The sequence below is a fragment of the Garra rufa genome, chromosome 1 (genome assembly GCF_049309525.1).
Source record: "Garra rufa chromosome 1, GarRuf1.0, whole genome shotgun sequence".
Lineage (NCBI taxonomy): Eukaryota > Metazoa > Chordata > Actinopteri > Cypriniformes > Cyprinidae > Garra > Garra rufa.
The window spans coordinates 13,891,432-13,912,623 of NC_133361.1; the positions used below are offsets into that span (position 1 = coordinate 13,891,432).

Below are 21,192 nucleotides of genomic sequence, written 5' to 3' on the forward strand. Positions count from 1 at the left end.
AAAATGCTACTTTAAATTATGCAGCATCATACTTGAAGAGTTAACGTAAAGATATACAAATAAACCGATTAATTAAAAACGATATTTACTTGCCTGAATCGAAATGTGCGCTGTATATCCTAGAGTTGCTTGTTGTTATCCAGCCTTCTCCTTCACTGCCGCAACACGGGTACGTTTCGCGGAAATCTACCGTTAAACACGTCTCAGAATGTTAGTACCGCCCCAGAGGGAGCACACAACCACCGAACGACAAGGATCTAATTTTAATTTAGACATTTAAGCAGGAAGTTTGTATATATATGACCGCAATCCCACTGTTCATAAAGCGCTTCTCGCCATTGTTTTGAATGCGCTGGATCACTAACCGGAAACGTCCTGGGACCAACGACGTCACTTCCTTAAGCCGCCGAATAGCGCTTGAAATGGTCTATACGACCAGATGAGCTAATAATGCTAGCGCTCTAAATGCGATTAGCTTCTAACTTTTGCTGTCTGTGATAATAAAGCAGCACAAACACACACTCAAGTATTTAATTTCTGCAGTTTACATGTCCTTTACCAATTTGTAAACTATTGTACTATTTTTTAAAAGGTAATAATAAATACCTACTTATTGTCTTCCCTGATTTAGCCAGTGCTGTATGTTTTCAGAGACTCGCAGCTCACGTCTATTTCCTCTGTGTTCCGGTTTTTGTTCTCCGTTGGGATCTCACAATTCAAATACGCTCAAAATAAAAATATAACAGGAAAATATAAAATAATTCGGGACCAACTGAATAATTTCGGTAAGCAGCAGCTCTCATATAGTCTACGCAGCTCACAGCCTCACAAGAAAATGCGGTAACGGTCAATTTTTTTTAAATTCCAAAGGCGCGCAGTTTCACCTGTCAGTTTCCTGAATGACAGCCAGATGAACCAATCATGATCAAAGCAGTAAGGTAAAACAACCAATAGGAATTGTTTCAGCGTGTGGTAGCGAAATGTATTTAGTTTTATTGTTGGTGATAATTATATTTAAATACACTTATATTTTATAAGTTTCATGGAATAACAATGTCCATTTAAAAGGCAAACATTTCTTTGTATGCTGAAGACATGATTTTATGTTGATTTACAAGTTAACCTTGTTAATTATTATTATTATTATTATTATTATTATTATTATTATTATTATTAATATTATAATTTAAACACTTGCTTTTGAAGGCATGTATAACCTTTTAGCATTCAAAGTTTTATTAAAGTTGTTTTACCGCTGAAACAACAACCGACCTAATTTCAAACGAATTTCAACGTTGAATTTCGGTCATGTGTTGACTGATCTTCAACCATTTAGCATTGAATGTCACATCAACGTTGTTTCACTGTTGAAACAACAACTGACCTTATTTCAACCAAATTTCAACGTTGAAGGTCGGTCATGTGCCGGCTGGGATGTTTGATAAAATTAGAAAAATTAATGCTGAATGATATATGACAGGGAACACTTCTCCGCTATAGCTGCAGCTAATATTTGTCAGTGACAAATATTAAATGTTTAAAAAAATCTTTGTGAAAACGAATGGCAATGACTGGTTCCTGGATTCTAAGATTATTATCTTAGACAAAGTTTTGACACTTTTTTTTTTGCCGACTGCAAACAGCGACTGAGGCCATGAACAGACACAGACCTACTGGGCACGACCGTCCTCAAGACCAAATTCCATTCATGACAGTCCTGTAGCGAGTCGGCTTTAGTTTCACGCATTTTTCATGTTTGGGACGCTAATCAGCCATTTTAATTGAAAGATAAAGGCGGTGATATTAATGTTGTCCACTTGATTGAGCCACAGGATAAGGAATCTTCTAGGCCTAATATTTTTGAGTTCCCTTCGATCAGTGGGACTGACAGCTCGACATCTGAGATGAGCTCTGGCACTTGATATATAGCTTTCTGATGAGCCAAACCTGATAACCTTACCTAGGCTACTAATATACCCTGCTCACAAACTGTTCCAAAACAGCTCAATTCTATAACCCTTTTTTTTTTTTTTTTTTTTTGCATTTTTTTAGTATGGTATAGCCATCAAAATCAAAATTTGTTTATATTTACAAAATATATTTAAGTTGGTCAGTGAAACTTTGAAAATCTTTTCTTTGTACTTTTGTCAATTAAATAAAAGTTAAAGAGAATTATCAAATTTACAGATTCCTGATTTTTGTTGCATTTTACGATTTGTTATTAAATGATTAAACATTTATCTGAAACATTAAGTGTTGTTCTTGTTGTGATTTTTATTCATTCTTATTAAAAAAAAACATTGTCTATTTGGGTTTTTTTTTTAGTCATCAAAATAATTGGATAATAAAATGAAAGTGTACTTTGATTTTTATTCTTAGGATTTTTTTCTATTGATCTAGTATTCTGACAATCCAAAACTTATGATTTCATTCTTAGCTTTATTCCATGTGTAAGGAGAGTATGAACAGTGCCTTCAAGTGATGAGATTTTAAAAACAAAAACAATAACTTTTTTGTTTCACAGAAAAAAAGAAAATAACAATAGGACTCAAATGAAATTAAAATGATTAGCCTATAGTGATTACTTGGTTTTTAACTTCTTGATATTCTTTAACTACCCCTTTAAGTAAAAATGCAAATACATCCCTTTAAATGATATAAGGCTATATCCATCAAAATATACTTAAGATATTGTTTTTATTACATGTTACTTGATTTTAAATAAACATGTTCATCTTTGATTTTTATTGTATGAAACTGGGGAAATTACAGCTGTGCTGACAATGTATTACAAATTCAACAAATCTAACAGAGACATACTTATCAGAATCAGAATTCCTTTATTTATCCCCGAGGGGAAATTCTATTCACACGTCTACTGAGGCGACGTAACTTATCACGCGCCTGTTGAGGCGACGTACTTCTCCATGGCGTTGGTGTCACGCGTCTGTGTGGCGACGTAACCATTCTCAAACGGAAAAGTACACGACCGTCGCCTTCGGCTGGTAATCCGTGGCACGATCCACTCGCCATACCATGTAGGTAGAGGAGGACCGACGTCGCTGCAAGAGAAGCCGCCGCCCCTTTCGCCCCGGACCCTTCCCTATCGAACACTGCCCCTGTCTAGGTATGTAAATGTTATTGATACTTTTCATGTAATTTTGTGAATGTGTGGGTGGTGGGTTTTATCACAAAGGGGAAAAATGGAAGAGAAATTAGAAGAAAAAATGAGGAATAATTAAAAAAAAAAATGTCTCTAAAGAAAAATTAATTCTGTACAAATGTATTGAACATGTTTCTTTGTTTTTTTAAAAGACATAATAAAGTATAAAGTGAATTAAAAATTAGTACTTTTACTTGTACTTAAGTAAAATTTCTTTGAAGTAACAGTACTTTTACTTGAGTAGTGTAGCTGGGCTAATAATTAGAAAATGTTGAATGTAAGTGAACTTCATCAAAACCTATTTCTTTTGTGTTTTGCATTTATTGTGTTCTTAGTTATAAGATACAATGGTTATAATTTGTTCTACATGGAACCATATATGCAGACGTTTTTGTTGTAAAAAGAGCACATATTAGTGACGCACATGATACCTCGTGCGGCGCGCTACAGCGCCATCTTCAGTATTAAATTTGCCGCTGAAGGGGTCAGATGTATTATCTCTCGCTCTGCTAACGAGAACCTGGTAAGAATGTTTAAAGTGCAATGAATGAGTTCAGTGCATTATTTCATGAGATAAAGAATGTCTAATCGTAATGTAAGGCTGTGATGTCATGAAAATGAATGTAAATGGTCGCGTTTTGAATGCTTAACCGTGACTGGTATAGCTTACAAGTTTCTCCGTTCTGTCTGGGCAGAGTGAAGGGGAGAGACGTGTGTCCAAAGGAATAATTTGTGCTCTGTGTGTCTGCAGGTATGTTGTATGTTTACCGTGTTATATGTTGAGAAATGTTCAAAATGTTTAAAATCAACTTTATATGAGTTTGTTAAAAAAAGTGAGGTCTGTCTGCAAAAGTGACATTGAATATTTGAATGCATCTTATTTGCATTTTTCTTTGATACATTCATATTTGAATGTTTGTTTATTTGTGTAAAATTTCTTATGTTTGACATTTTCCATCGAATTGCTCGCTGATATGAGTAAGAAGTGAAGAAACTATATTCTTATAGGACATGTAAATATAATATACTTTATATGCCATTTGACAATGATTTGAATCTTGTTGGCTATTCTATTCTGTGATTTATTTATTTTTGTATTTTGTTTTGTTGTCTTATGTTTTTGTAATTATTAGTTTAGTACATTGCCATCTTCAGTATTAAATTTGCCGCTGACGGGGTCAGATGTATTATCTCTCGTTCTGCTAACAAGAACCTGAGTGAAGGGGAGAGACGTGTGTCCAAAGGAATAATTTGTGCTCTGTGTGTCTGCAGAAATAAAAAAACCTGAGACCTCCATCATCAACATCGTCTTTATTGAATAAAACCACAACCAGAGTAAAACCGCTACATAAAATGGTTCCGTATTACTCTTTCCACCTCTGACCTTGAGTAATAAATTTCTACTGTATTTTTCATGAAAATCCAAATACAACTTAGTGATATTTAAAAATCCACTAAAATGTTATGTAAAGCACACGTAGCACTCTTTTAAGCAATGCAATTATAAAACACTACTGGTGTACTTTATCTGACTGCATTTCAAATCAGTTTAAGTCTAATTAGTGTATTTATATTAAGTGTAGCACAATTGGGAAAATGTACTATATAAATAAAAGTGTGCCAACACTGAACTAATTTTTAAAGCATTCAAAGCACACTTTTAGGAAACACTGATAAAAGTCCTCTGTACTTACAATTAATTTAAATATCAGTGGTGTTTTGTACTTCTACAATTGCACAGAAGTACTATTGAAGTAGAAATATGCTTTTAGTTAGTGTATTTATAGTGTATATGATTTACAATAAAAATAAAAATAAACAAATAAAAATTCATAAATAAGAAAAAACATATCTAAGGAAAAATTATTTATTCAGCTTTCAGATGATTTATAAATCTCAGTTTCAAAAAATGTACCCATATGACTGGTTTTGTGGTCCAGGGTCACATATGTGCTGTAAGTATTGATTTTAGATTTCCATATATCTGACCTGTTTGAACACACCCAAAGGTGATCAGAAACTCCTCCCTCTTGAAACACCTGACAGTCGACTCAACACACTCAAAACCAGGAAGAGACTCATTATTTCTCCTGTCTGTCGTTCTCTCTTCTGTCTTTACTAAAGAAAACAGAGAATCAGTGATGAACAAAGAGAAACACTTTTGTCTTCTTTTTGAGATGTTTGTTTCTGAACAGACAGCTGATCTTTGTGATTAATTTTTGAAACCGTCGTTCAGAAAGTGAAAGTAAAGTTTAGACTGCTGGAGCTCAAACTGTGAAAATGGATTCACTATCTGTAGAAGAGATTTCTTGTCCCGTGTGCTGTGAAATCTTCAAGAATCCTGTTTTTCTGGCATGTAGTCACAGTGTCTGTAAAGAGTGTCTTCAACAGTTCTGGAGAACCACAAAAACTCAGGAGTGTCCTGTCTGCAGGAGAAGATCCTCAAAAGCTGAACCTCCTCCTAATCTTGTGTTAAAAAACTTGTGTGAGTCGTTCCTGAAGAAGAGACATGAGAGGAGTTCATCAGGATCTGAGGAGATCTGCAGTTTACACAATGAGAAACTCAAACTCTTCTGTCTGGAGGACAAACAGCCGTTGTGTTTAGTGTGCAGAGATTCAAAAAAACATGTCAGTCACACATTTAGACCCATTGATGAAGTTGTCCCATCATATAAGGTAAGACAAATGAGTTTTTCAACTTAATGATGAAGAAAGCAAGGATGATATCAAACTGTTCTAAGACTGTGGGTCAAAGGCTTGAGCCAAGTTTTCATGAATTGTATAAGAAAAAAAATTCTGTCCCTGACACATAAAATTATGTCTGATTGTTCCCATATTCTATATGAGGAATATCAACTTTTGCCATCAAATAGAAGACTGAGAGTACCATATGCTAGAAGGAATAGATTACGGAAATCTTTTGTTCATCAGTCAGTAAAACTAATTAACCAGAACTGGGGGTCAAAGTAGGCAGTGATATTCGGAGGAATGGAGGGTACTTCAGTATTTGAACAGTAGATGGATTTGTATTGACATGTATGTCTGTGTATTGTTGTGAATTAATGTTAGACAGTAAACTTTCATTTACAAACTTTAATTTCTTTTGAATTAATTTAGCAAGAGATGTTCACAAAGACGTCTAGGTTACATATGTGACTCTCTATCCCTGAAGGACCAATAACCTCTGAGCCTTAGAGAAGAGGCCAGTGGGAATAGGCGAGTAGAACTTGCATGCCGAACCACTCCCCCGAGAACACAGGCACATAAGAGGGTGGCGTGCAACCACTCATTCGGGTTTTTGCTGAGGAACCAAGCCGTAGCCCAGCGTACAGCGTGATTTAGGATTGTGGCAAGGGGGTGTAACGGGAACATGTATATGGGAACAGACCCATGGAAAAGGGCGGAGCACATGTGGTTTAGGCATGTGGAATAAGGATAAATAAATATATCTATTCTGGTTATAGATATATGAGGGGAAACACAGCCTTCTGGCTGACCGTGGATAATACTGAGACATGTTGCCACAACCTCCTGGGCGAAGGAGACCCAGTCAGAGCACAGCCATGGACTACTCCGCACCTACGTGAGAGTCAGTCGGCCCAAATGCCAGGCACGCTTTGTCGACAGAGAAGGCTTGTAGGTCCCCTACCCTCTTGATGGAAGTGAGCGCAGCCAGGAGCCCTGTCTTCAGTGACAGGAATTTTAGCTCGACTGAAGCTAGCGGCTTGAAAGGAGCTCCCCGAAGGCCTTGGAGGACAACTGAGAGATCCCAAGAGGGCATGAGGTGCGGTCTAGGGGGATTGACCCTTCTCGCACCTCTGAGGAATCTCACGAACAGTTGGTGCTTCCCAATGGATTCTCCATTCACTGCATCATGATACGCTGCAATGGCAGCAACGTATACTTTGAGAGTTGAAGGGGACAGACTGCGCTCCAACTTCTCTTGCAGGAAGGAAAGCACTACTGCAACTGAGCATCTCTGTGGGTCCTCTTCGCGAGAGGCACACCAGTCGACAAACAGACTCTATCTCAGTGCATAGGCCTGCCTCGTGGAGGGAGCTCTAGACTGAGTGATAGTTTCTACCACGGCCTGGAGATGGCCAGAGAGGTCTACTGTGTCCCGTCCAGAAGCCACGTGTGTAGGTTCCACAGATCGGGATGCGGGTGCCAAATTGTGCCCATCCCCTGAGAAAGAAGGTCCTACCTTAAAGGGAGCATGAGGTCGACAAACCAGGTCCAGGTGGGCCAGTATGGCGCAACCAGCAGGACCTGCTCCCCGTCCTCCCTGATCTTGCACAGGGTCTGTGCAAGGAGGCTCACTGGGTGAAAGGCGTACTTGGGCCCCAGAGGTCAGCTGTGTGCCAGTGCGTCCCTGCCGAAGGGAGCCTCACTGAGGGAGTAATAAAGATTCTTATCTCTTCAGCAGCAGAGATGAGGCTCCGAAGAGAAAATCTGATTGAGTGGTTGCACGCTGCCCTTTTATATGCCCATGTGTCCGGAGGAGTGGTTCGGCATGCAAATTCCACTCGCCAATTCCCATTGGCCTTTTCTCTAAAGCTCAGAGGTGATTGGTCTCTCAGGCGAGTTCCCATATGTAACGTCCTAGTAAAACGACTGAAGGGGAACATAAAACAGGATGGGGGAAATACTTTTGCACTGCATTTTATGAAAATCACTATCATATTTTCTTCTTTTTTCACTCCAATCTGGTGTTTTATGTATTTTTATTTTATTTAATTCTAGGAAGAGCTCAATACAGCACTGAAATCATTAAAGGAGAAACTAAAACACAATGAAACAATGAAAGGAGAGTTTGAGAAAACAGTTGAACACATCAAGGTGAGGAAACAGAATCAAGAGTCAATTTAATTACAGCTGTAGGATCACTATATACAGTTATGATCTGATACATTTAATATAATCAGTGGTGTCAAAAGTATTCACATTCATTACTCAAGTAGAAGTATAGATACTAAGATTTAAAAAGACTTTTGTAGAAGTTGAAGTATCAACTCAAGCTTTTTACTCAAGTAAAAGTATAAAAGTACTGGTTTCAAAACTACTTAAAGTAAAAAAGTAAAAGTAATGTAAGGAAAAAAATGCCATTAACGACAAAAGCTTAGGCCGCGCCACAGGGGCCTATTGTGCACTACCACACTTCCCCAAAAAACATTTCTAAAGGCCATAGTGACTATGTTATATTAAAATGTTAATGTTGAAAAATTTGGAATGCACTGGGCTACCTGTTTTAGCTGCATATACATTTTATTACAATGCAAATACATTAAAGAACCATAAATGTGTACTACTGAGCATTAACATGTTTCATGGAGCGGAAGATATGATGATTAGTTGCTGCCTATAAGTATTGTTATCGCAACATTGTCAGTCGCGTTGTCAATCGCAAACGTTTATTTATTCAAACGTCTTTCTATCAAACTACCTACTATAGCTTCATTTGCAGAAGATGAAGAGAAAGCACCCGTTTGATAAATAAGCAAGTAGTCGAGAAATAATAACTTGTAAGAAATAATCTTTTTTGAGTAATGACCTGAACACTCGCTATATCCTTGCTGGAGTGTAGGGCTGGACTGGGGTTAAAATTTGGCCATGGACAAATCCAGCCCATCCAGCCCACAAGTTCCCCCATGAGTTTTGTTGGATTATAGGGCCTTTAATTGAAGTAAATAAATGAATAAAACAGGACAGAATCAAATAATGGTAGATACTGAATTCAAATGCAACTTTTATTAATAATTTATAAAATTAATAATGCATTTTTGTCACATAGAAATGCATGCAGTAAAGCATTGATTTTGAGCTAGAATGCGGGACTTTTATTGCTAATAAATTCTGTAAAAATTACTTACTTTTGGAGAACACAAAAGATATTTTGTAGAATGTAAACAAACATATTCGTTTACCCTTGATTTCTACTCTATAGACACAATTTTTGAATTTCTCAAAGTATCTTCTTTTATGTTCCACAGAAGAAAGAAGTTCATACAGGATTGAAATTACATGATGTTGAGTAAATAATGACAATTTTTATTTTTGGGTGAACTGTCCCTTTAAGAACTTTAATATGTGTAGTAAACACCTCATTTATATAAGGCACTGATATTTATCTTTAATCAGGCTCTTACTGAATTAACATTTTACTCCAATTAAAATGAATTACAACTTAATATTTAAAAAGAAAGAAATTATTGCTTAAAATCCAGATATTAACTGACTAGTATTAGTAAGATGTCGTCACAAGAATAAAATTACAATGGTTATGTTTTTTAAATAATTCATAATAATAAACTATGAAATTTTTAATAAAAAAATGACAGTAAATATGTATTGACGTTTATCACTTTACCTCCTCATGCAGCTGTTTTCAGCAGCCCAGCAGAGACAGAACCTTTAATGTTCTCATATCACACAACTGCCTAAGGGGCCGTTCACATGAAGCGTCTTTTGCGCGCGCAAGTTCGTTATTTCAAATGGAGACGCGCGGCTTTCGCGCGCATTTTGGAAGCGACGCGGTCGCGACGCGCACGCGGTGCGACGCGCTCGTTTTTTCCGGGCGCGTCCGCGCCGCATCGAGATAAAAACATCTCAACTTTTCAGAATGTCGCAAGCGCACCGCAGCTTGGAGCTAGAGCGCAGCTGATGGTTGCTTAGAAACGGCAGACGCTTCCGGAGCGCAAGCGCCTGAGCGCTTTGTTGACAAGGAAGAAAGCGGCGCGCCTAGCGTTTTCCACGCGTTTTTAGGCGCGACATGTGAACGGCCTCTAACACAATTCTGTGTTAAATCTGAATGCGTCAAGCAACTTCAACTTGCGCTATTTATCACTTTGCATCGCGCTGTGCGGGTAACTGATTCCGTAACTTCACACTTTTGGGCTATTTGCAGTTTCGAATGTCATTTAAAATAGCGCATAATATGCGGGAGGTTTGCCTCTCTTCGGCGATCGGCCCACTACTCCACCGGCCCACCGGGAATGTCCCGGTTCTCCCCGATGGCCAGGAGTGTGACGTGATTTGTGTCATGTCACGTGCAGGTGTGATGGATCGTGTACAAACCAATAGGGTGTCGGAATGGTATATGTTTATACTTCTCATCCAACCACAACCAAATTCACTCTATGTGGATGGCGCGATATATCTGGATAGTTTTTTTTTTTTGAACGATGACATGAATGAAAACTAGCCGTAAAGAATAGGAGAGTAACGAGTCTATTTTTAAAATGTAAGGAGTTGAAAGTACAGATAATTGCGTGAAAATGTAAGGAGTAGAAGTAAAAAGTCGTCTGAAAAATAATTACTCCAGTAAAGTACAGATACCCAAAATTTCTACTTAAGTAAGGTAACGAAGTATTTGTACTTCGTTACTTGACACCTCTGAATATAATGGACTCCAGTTGGTTATTTTTGTAATTGATGGTAATCAATCTGCTTCTGGATCCGTTATATGTCTGTATCTGAGTTTCTCTCAGATATGAAGGATGTGATTGTGTTGATGTGTGTTGATGGAAATAACTGAAGTGAATGTGGTTTGATTTCAGTCTCAAGCTGAGCACACAGAGCGTCAGATTAAACAGCAGTTTGCGAAGCTTCATCAGTTTCTCAGAGATGAAGAAGAAGCTACAATCACTGCACTGAGGGAGGAAGAGGAGCAGAAGAAGCAGATGATGACGGAGAAGCTGGAGGAGATCAACAGACACATCTCAGCTCTTTCAGACACAATCAAAGACATGGAGGAGATGATGAAAGCCAGTGACAATGTCTGCTTTCTAAAGGTCTGATTTCAGATCATTGATTGATTGATTGATGATTGATTGAGTTGTTGATGATCAATGGTGTGTTTGTTCTGCAGGAGTTTCCAGTCTCAATGTTAGGGTGAGTGATCTGCTGGTGTCCCTGGTCTCTCTGCTTCTAACCCAAAGCCACTGTAGTTCTGACTCCTGAATGTTTCTCCAGAGTCCAGATCTTACAGCAGGATCCACAGACGCCTTCTGGAGCTTTGATTCATGTGCCACGTTATTTGGGCAACCTGCCGTTCAGAGTCTGGAAGAAGATGCAGAACATCATCCAGAACAGTGAGTCTGACTGCAGAAGATCTGAGCTCACACACATACACTAGAAATGATGTTTGAGGGGGAATATTGACAGATTTTAGCATTGTGTGCGAATAAACAGATCATAGTTTTTTTTATTTATATTTTGAATTGTGGTTTATTTTTACATTTTAGCTTCAAATTCAATATGCACACTTATAAATAATTTTATTTAGGTTTCAGTAATTTTACTTCTAGTTCTTCATGTCACTCTGCAGACAGGAAAAGACGAACAACAACGGAAATAAACGAAGTCTTTAATAATCCACAGATGAGCACAGGAAACACAGGAACACAGGGTAGTAACATTAACATCTGACAAACAACAGAGCAAAGACATCAGCTTATAAAGAAGCACAGATTACAAAGACCAGGTGTAGGAAATCACATTAACGATTAGAGAAACCAATATAAACAGTACAGCTGGGGGACACACTGGGAGAAACTAACATAAACAAGTCCAGAGGTGTGACATTACATCCCCCTCCCAGTTGGCGCGTCCTCGTGCCGACAAACAAGGAAAACGTCTCAGGTTACGTATGTAACCCTGGTTCCCTGAAGGGAACGAGACGCTGCGTCGAAACGCTGTGGGAACGCCTCCGCCGTGACCACGTCCTGAATCATGTGTGCAACTATCCAGCGAGAGTGTGCGACGTCACAGGCGCCATGATGTCACCGATCGGGAAGCATAAGAACACGTGCGGTGGAGTACAACGCCAGCTTCTGGAGACAGCAAGCGCTGCAGGGATGCCGAAGGAAGGCTTAGAGATGCAGCGTCTCGTTCCCTTCAGGGAACTAGGGCCGATGCCCTGGAATCGCAGAGGAGCCAGAGCTGCATCCACACACTTCGTGAAAGTGCGGGGTGAGAGTGCAAGGCCAAAAGGAAGAACCCGATATTGGTACGCTTTGCCCTGAAAGCGAACCTCAGGAACTTCCTATGTTGGGGAAGGATGGAGACGTGAAAATATGTGTCCTTGAGATCTTTAGTCACAAACCAGTCCTCAGACCTGATGTGTGGGACAACCTGTTTCACCGTCAGCATTTTGAACTTTTGAACAGAGACTGACCTCTGGATTTGAGGGAATGGCTAGCTGGGGGTCCCAAAACTGGGGACTGAATAACCCGTCTAGCTGTTCGAGAGACCTCAGATGAGGTCGCGAGCCTCCTAGCACCGCTGCGAGATCCGGAGGTGACTGAGAGATATGCTTGCTGGGAGCCCTGAAACACCACAGGTGGCAGGGTTGGCATGCCTACCCCCTGAGGACACTGTGGAGAGACGGGCACCGTATGTTGAGGTGTGAACCGCTTTTCCCCAGACGGGACTTCCCTCATCAGCCCTGGGCCTCGACCGTCAGGGCTTCTTAGCCGAGCTCTTCTTAGCCGATCTCTTCTTAGCTTTCAAGACTTCCCTCAGGTCAGTCTTGGGCTTTGAGGAGCTCGGCTTAGAGCTTTTGTGACTCCCGATGTGAGGAGCTAGGGGGCCGTTGACGCCCAATGGCCCCCTGAGCTGGAGGACGGCGAGGGAGAAAACGGTGAAAATCCGCCGCTTGCCGAACTGACCGGAGTCTCTTTCTTTAATATTAGACAGGGTCAACCACAGGTGTCCTCGGAGAGACAGGTCAGCGGTCCTCCTGAGTTCAGCCAGATCTTCAGGACAAACTCCATCGCCCTCATCCAACTGTTTCAGCAGGTCTGCCTGGTACGCCTGTAACACCACCATGGTGTGCAGACACGCACCAGCTTGACCTGCTGCTGCATAGCCCTTCCCTACCAGAACGGAAGTAGTCCTGAGGGGTTTAGAGGGAAGGTTGGAGACTTCAAAGAAGATGCTGCGTCGGGGGACAGATAGCCCACAAGCGTCTGTTCCACCCGAGGCATTTCCCTGTAAGCGCGCTCAGACAGCCCCGCCGCGTGAGTGTAATTGGCGGCAGACGGGCTGAAAAGATGCTCTGAGAAAGGTTTTCCCCATGACCTCGACACCTCAGTGTGTAGGTCGGGGGAAAAAAGGACGCCCGTCATGACGCCCGTGACGTTGCACTCTCTCGTTGGATAGTTTGCACACATGATTCAGGACACGGTCACGCCGGAGGCATTCCAACAGCGTTTCGACGCAGCTCGAAGTTACCTGGAAGGGAACAAACTACACAGAGCCTCAGTAGGGGGCTTCGGCGGAGGATGGATTCCCGGGAGGAGGGCAATAAACGCGATCCAGGGTGGAGACAGAACAGTCCATGGAGGTGATGACGGAGGGAGGAGCCAAGGAGGTGACAGGAAGGAGCTGGAGCAGGAGGAGCCAGGTGTGACCCAGACAGCAGCCATGATGGAAACCCATGGTGGAGCCGATGGAGGGAGGAGCCATGGTGGAGGAAAGGCTGACAACTCCAGGGAGCCGACCAACGGAGGCGGAGCAGTTGGCGGTAGAACCCGAGGCGGAGACGGAGAGCCGATGACCTTAGGTGACACAGAGGATCCAGAGGGCCAAGGCGGAGCCCAAGGCTCTGGCAGCCGAGCTGGAGATTCGGAGGTCCGCGGCGGAGCCGGAGCGACAGAGGACTGAGGCTGTGCCAGAGGGAGGGAGGAGTTTCACAGAGCCGGTGGGACGGAGTGATGAGGCGCTGCCAGATAAGTAGAGTCCTGAGGCGAAGGTGGGATGACGACTGACCGGGGTGGAGCCAAAAGGACGATGGAGCACGGTGGAGCTGGTGGGCCGACGGGCGACGGTGGAGACGAGGGGGCTGAGAGCCGGGGTGGAGCTGCAGGGTCAGAAGGCCAAGGCGGAGTCCAGGACTCTGAGGCTGGAGGCGAAGGTGAGGGATCCTCCAGCTATGACCCTGATGGAGACTGGAGACTATAGTTTAGTTTCTGTTTTGTAAACACATTTCTATTTAGTTTTTATTTAGTCAAGTTTCAGTTTTAGTTTTTAGAGATTAAATAGAGATTATGATTTCCTCGCAAATCTAAACTAAGCAAAATAATGTGGGACAAAATATTAATTGCTTCAGTCTATTTAGAAGTGTTTAAGTCATTTGAATGAATTAATAATAATTGAATACATAATATTTGTATTTAAAATAGAAGATATTTAATACATATTTAATTTTTATTATTAAATTTATGAAAAAGTGATTTGAATGAATAAATTACTTGCTCACAAAACATTACTGGATGAATCTGCGTTTTTGAATCAATCTCTATTCATTGACAAATGCATTTTTTAACAGTTAGTCTCCATCTAGTGGCGATACAATGCAATCGACACAAACGTTATTTGAAGCGCCAATTACTTCCAAAAGATGACGTGCTCTATTTTGGTCTCTACCATAGACGTCATATCAGAGCGAGGACCTTTAATCAGACTGTTGTGTTTATGTACTTGTCAGGAGATGGCGCTGGAATCCACATGTTGATACCTATAAAAGGTGTAGAGTAAGAATGGAAGGGGTTGCACCTGCTGCCTAATCATGTAAATGTCTGGCACTTTTATATTGCTTGTGGGTTTGAATAAACCTTGAAGAAGTGAGAAACTTTCTTGTCTTCATGATTACCTGGAGTAGACATAACAAATTGGCGACGAGGATTTTGCTGTTCTACATGAAAGATGTCTGCTGTTGCTTCTTTTCCTAAGCCATTCTTACCATGTCTGGGTGAGCCGTCTATTCCTTTTGACGTCTGGTTAAAGATGTTTGAGAATTACTTACATGTCATAAATGCATCAGGAGATGACTGGCCAGTTGCAAGAAAGCGAGCTTTGTTTCTTCATTGCCTGGGAACAGAAGGGCAGAGACTATTCTATACTTTACCAGACCAAGGAGAAACAATGGAGGATGCTATTGAGACTTTGAAACTACACTTTATTCCTCGACGTAATGTTGTGGCTGAGCGTCATGCATTCAGAAAATGAATTCAAGCACCAGGGGAAACAATCCTGCAGTATGTTGCTTCTCTTCGGGACTTAGCCACCACATGTGAGTTTGCATCTAATAATGATGAAATGTTGCAATATCAATTAGTGGAGAATGTAAACAGTCATCGTATTAGAGAACGTCTGTTATTAGAGACTGATTTGACTCTTAACAAGGCTATTACTATTGCTACACAGATGGAGGCTGCTGGTGAACAAGCTAAACTTTTTTTCAAATCAGAGTTCAGTACCTGTGCAAGCAATACAAGCAACAAGTGTGCCTGCTGTTGATCGTTACAAAAGACAATCATCTTTGAAACCTCTGCCTGTGCCTTCAAAGTCTTTTGCTACTTCCTTGGCTCGTGCATGTTATCGATGTGGATCTACAAAACATCTTACAAATGATTCCAGATGTCCTGCAGTTTCTGTAAAGTGCAATAATTGTCAAAAGTTGGGACATTTTTCAAGAGTGTGTCGTTCACAGCAAACACATTCTGTACATGAGATTGAACTGCCTGAGCTTCAGATTCTTTACATGCATGATTCAGTATCTAATAAGATAAAGTGTACTACTACTATCATGACTGCATCAGCCTCTGTACCTGTGGAGTTGATTGTAGATTCTGGATCTTCCGTTTCCATTCTGCCTAAATCTGTGTATGAAAAACACTTTAAACAAGACTCTTTGCTGACTCCTGCTGTTAAATTGGTGACATATTCACGAGATCCAATACCAGTGCTTGGTTGTCTACCTGTTACTGTTACCAGAGATAATGTGACCTGTAATACTTCAATCTTTATAGTTGAATGTGGCACTGCTCTTCTTGGAATGGATTTAATTAATGGATTGCATCTCAAGTTTGAAGGTTCTTCCATACTTCCAGGACCGACTCAGTCTTCAGCCTCTGTAATGCGACTTTCTGATTCTGTGCCTATTACTAAGCTAGGATGTGCAAAAGGATTTGTGCATAAGGTAAAAACTTCTTCAGTGGTGAAGCCTGTTCGTCAGAAACTTTAGACGGGTGCCATTATCTGTTCGAAATGCTGTCAATGATGAACTTCAACGCCTTCTTGACTTGGGTATCATTGAACGAGTGGATGCGTCACCGTGGATTTCTCCAATTGTAGTTGTTCAGAAGAAGACCGGTGGTATTTGCATGTGTGTAGACCTGCGAGAACCAAATAAAGCTGTTGTTGCTGACAGTTATCCTTTGCCTCATATTGATGAGATGATGTCTATGCTGCGTGGAGCAACTGTCTTTTCTACAATTGATTTAGAAAATACTTATTTCCAGCTTTTGTTACATGAAGAAAGTCGTGATCTGACTGCATTCATCACCCATGAAGGACTATTCCGATTCTGTCGAGTACCTTATGGCCTTTCTTCAGCTCCATCTGCATTTCAGAAAATGCTAGCAACTGTACTTCAAGGATTGCCAAATGTAGCCAATTATTTGGATGATGTCATTGTCTGGGGACATACAAAAAGTGACCATGACCACATGCTCAAAGTGGTTCTTCAGCGCATACATGATGCAGGCTTACAGTTGAATGATTCAAAATGTCACTTTAATAAAAGCAGTTTGCGGTTCCTTGGTCATACTGTATCTGCACAGGGTATTCACCCAGATGAGGATCATCTTAGTGCAATGCTTCATGCTCCTGTTCCTAAAGATGCACATCAGCTCCGTTCCCTTCTTGGATTGTTGTCATGGTACAATAAATTCATTCCAAATTTGGCTACAGTTGTAGAACCTTTGCGTGCTTGCATCAGACAAGGTTCTGAGTTCAGCTGGTCAGATGAGGCTCAGAAGAATTTCAGTACTGTAAAGGAGTTGTTACTACAAAGCCCTGCTTTAGCATTGTTTGACCCTCACTTGCTTATTGTTGTTTCAACGGATGCGTCAGATTATGGACTAGGTGTTGTATTCTCTCAAATTCATGAATACAACACAGAACACATTGGTGCATTTGCTTCAAGAACATTGTCTACTGCGGAACGCAAATATTCAACGATTGAAAAGGAAGCTTTAGCATGTGTCTGGGCTGTTGAAAAATGGAGAACTTACCTCTGGGGTCGAAAATTTCTTCTACGTAAGGATCATCAGGCCTTGACAGTGCTCCTCTCCTCTAAAGGCACAGATCGCGCTGGAATGAGGATCGCACGTTGGGCAGAGCGACTCTTGTGTTTTAACTATGAGGTGAATTATTATCCTGGCTCTCAAAACCAAGTTGCTGATTATCTTTCACGCCTACCCTTGCCTGCTTCTGATGAGGATTTTTCTGATACTGAGTTTGTTGCATTTTTGTCTTCTGAAATGTCTCCTGTGTCTCCAACTGAATTTGCTCTTGCTTCTGCATCATGCTCAGAAATGACTGCATTACGTGCTCAGATTGTTCATGGATGGCCCTCTTCATCAGCTGCTGTGGGGGTTGTTCTACGTCCATATTTTCAAATACGTCATGAACTTGCTGTGCAAAAGGACTATGTGTTTAGAGGGTCACGTCTTGTTGTTCCTGTTGCATTGCGACATGTTTTGGTGAATCTTGCTCATGAAGGTCATCAAGGAATAGTGCGTACGAAACAGCGCATTCGTGAACTTTACTGGTGGCCTTGTATTGACTGCTTGGTTAAGGAACAGATCAAGAATTGTGAAGTTTGCTTGTCTTCTGATAAGGTTACAACTGTTCGTGCTGCACCTTTACAACCTGTACCTTTTCCAACTATGCCATGGGAAAAAGTGGATGTTGACATTGTTGGCCCATTTGAAACCGCTACCTGGGATTGTCGGTACATTATGACATTGATTGACTATCATAGTAAGTGGCCAGAAGTGGCATTCACCTCTTCAATCACAAGTAAAAATGTGATCAACTTCTTGACGTCAGTTTTCAGCAGATTTGGAAATCCTCATTACATTGTATCTGACAATGGATGTCAGTTCAAGTCAGTGGAGTTTGCTGCATTTCTGAAAAATCGAGACATTCAACATATACATACGTCAGTGTATCACCCAGCTGCAAATGGAGCTATTGAGCGATTTCATCGAGTACTGAAGAGTTCTGTTCAATCTGCTATTCTGTCTGGAAAGCCATGGAAATCAACAGTGACAGACTTTCTTCAAACTTACCGTGCTACTTCCCATGCTGTTACTGGACAGTCTCCTTCTGAGTTACTCTGTGGCAGAAAATTGCATACTTGTCTTAATGTTCTCCCTCTTCCTATAACTTGTAAGGATCCTGCTGTGAGTCAGAAAGTGTCATTATCTCAAAAGAAGATGAAAACATACACAGACGAAGAGCCTGTACTCCTGAGTTCAAACCTGGAGACAGTGTGCGTATAAAAATTCCAGTTCATGTTCCAAAAGGACATCCTAGATTCTCAAAGCCTTTGAAAATTGTATATCAACTGGGTCCATGCACTTACCAGTTATCAGATGGGAAAAACTGGCATGCATCTCATCTTTCTCCAGCTTGTGCACCTGTGGAAAATGCCATTGAGAGTCAACTGGTGTCCTTGCCCTTTCAGTCTGTTCCTTCCTCTACAGTGTTGCCTAAAAATGAACTTGTGAACTTGCCTAATCAAATTGCTTCTCCATCTGTTCCTGTAAGGTCTTCATCACGAGTGAAACGCCCTCCGAGTTGGTTGCATGATTATGTTACTTAGTACAAAAGACATTGATTATCTTGTGCTAAATGAGAATTAATTCTAGTTCTAATATGTCTGGTTACAGAATGTAGAATATATTGTTAAACTAATTGAATTTGATGTAAATATTGCATAGGTTTTGCCTATTGCACCAACTATGTAACTTGGGTGGAAATTACAGTTTTGAGTAAAGGGGGAATGTTGTGTTTATGTACTTGTCAGGAGATGGCGCTGGAATCCACATGTTGATACCTATAAAAGGTGTAGAGTAAGAATGGAAGGGGTTGCACCTGCTGCCTAATCATGTAAATGCCTGGCACTTTTGTATTGCTTGTGGGTTTGAATAAACCTTGAAGAAGTGAGAAACTTTCTTGTCTTCATGATTACCTGGAGTAGACATAACACAGACTATTGCTGTGATAATGACTGGATATTTGAAAAGACTGTTTGTGAAGCTGTTTTTTACATAAACATGATGACTGCTCTCTCTGTTAGCGGTAGTGCAAATACAGATTTTAATGTTCCGGTAAGACTTTTTTAAAGGTTAAATAGATATGAGGAATCGTTGTCATTTACAAATGAGATCACGTGGGTGTTTGAATCTCTATCCTTTAACGATTAAGCAGCTCCAATATATTGGTTTGATAGCTTGTGTTATATAAAATACATTAATAAAAACTGACGCAGTAGCCTAGATTTAAAGCAGGTGCTGTTCAGGTCGCAGTCTTTATTTTTCCGCCATGGGGTGAGAACGTAGCCTATATTACGAAAACGTTATTATTTTATTTCAGTTAGTTTTTAAAAGTTTAAAAATAAAAGATTCATTTCGTTCTATTTTTTCATTTATTTTGATGTTTTTATTTTATTTCAGTCTACGAAAATGTTTTCTGATCAATAGTTTTCGTCTTAGTTTTAGTTTTCGTTTACGAAAATAACCTTGGTTCACAGTTTGTCCCAGATCCAAATTTAGCTCACCCTCAGCGGTGGTGCAGTGGGTAATGCTGTCCTCAGCATCCTCACGCCCCACAGAGAATGACTGACAGTGATGAGAGGAAAATGTCTGATGTGTTTGATCAACAGGACGATTGTCATAATTCATAATCATCTGTGTTTGGTTCACTCTTGATCATTATATGAACATCAGAATAACAGCATCTGTTGATTGTGTCTCATCAGCTCCTGTCATTCTGGATCCAAACACTGCTCATCCACGTCTCGTCGTGTCTGATGATCTGACCAGTGTGAGAGACATCGGAGAGCAACCTGTTCTTGGTAATCCAGAGAGATTTGACTGTCATCGCTGTGTTCTGGGTTCAGAGGGTTTTAACTCAGGAACACACTGCTGGGATGTGGAGCTTAAACAGAATTCATGGTGGTGTCTTGGAGTAACTACAGCATCAAACCAGAGGAAGGGACGTGTTTTCTTTAACACTGGTGTCTGGTTTGTGGCGTACGAATGGTCCCCAGGTTCTGGTTTTCAGGTTAATCAGAAGCTTGATCGTGTGAGAGTGAATCTGGACTATGACAGAGGAACGGTGTCATTCTCTGATCCTGTAACTAACACACATCTACACACATTCACAACCACCTTCACTCACACACTACTGCCATTCTTTCGTTGTGATAAGTCTCTGAGGATCTTGCCAACCAATAGTCAGTAATGGTTACTCCTGTAGGTCTGGATCTTTCTTTCATCATAATAGCCTACAATATTTAATCACAGGAGTAAGAGACTGTTGATCTGAATATCAGACCAGAAAACAAGTAAATATATTCATCTGTAAAAATGTTCAAAATACACTACATAGCAACCATGAAGAACTCTCTATTAACCACACACTCAGCAGCACTCATGCAAGTGATCTGTGTGTTTGAGAGAGAAACAGCAGGAACTCAAAACTTTAATACGGGTGATACGGGTAGGGACAGGTTTGGTGATACAGGACCAATTTTATTACTATTATGAAAATTGTTTTGAAAATGTGTTTCTTTTTCCCCCTCTTATTGATTTATGATTTAAGGAATATTCTGTTTAATGATACAAAGTAGTATACTTGTAAGTGTTGAGGTAATAAAACATGTTTTGCACCCAAATTTACAAAGTGTGTTATGAGTTTACCAAGCATTCAGCTAAACTGAACTAACTACTCTTTACATAAACGTTGTTACAGCAGCTGAAAGCCCAGTGACAATAGAGATACTTAAAAAAATCTGTAAATGTGTGCAAACATTTACAAATGATGAATCGTCTCAACTTTAGATTGGGTACTGCAAAAACATTAACACATGATTAATAAATGATTTAGTCACCTTATAATTATAAGGTTCTATTTGACATTTTTGTCAAAATTGAGTTATTCACATGCATATT

At 40.4% G+C, this 21,192-nt stretch overlaps 1 protein-coding gene across 2 annotated transcripts; it reads left to right on the top strand.

Moving 5' to 3' along the window:
• Positions 1 to 5,437: 5,437 nt before the first annotated feature.
• On the top strand, positions 5,438 to 20,811 carry LOC141343294 (nuclear factor 7, ovary-like). 2 transcript variants are annotated; one of them, XM_073847895.1, is made up of 6 exons: positions 5,438 to 5,839; positions 7,907 to 8,002; positions 10,720 to 10,953; positions 11,031 to 11,053; positions 11,135 to 11,253; positions 19,998 to 20,811. In XM_073847895.1, exons 1-6 carry the CDS (start codon positions 5,444 to 5,446, stop codon positions 20,480 to 20,482), a joined length of 1,353 nt encoding a protein of 450 aa, XP_073703996.1. In that variant the 5' UTR covers positions 5,438 to 5,443; the 3' UTR covers positions 20,483 to 20,811. The 2 variants fall into 2 exon arrangements, with proteins under 2 accessions (XP_073703996.1, XP_073703991.1); XM_073847890.1 differs by lacking the exon at positions 11,031 to 11,053 and having other exon boundaries at positions 5,444 to 5,839; positions 10,720 to 10,958; positions 11,117 to 11,253.
• Positions 20,812 to 21,192: the final 381 nt, after the last annotated feature.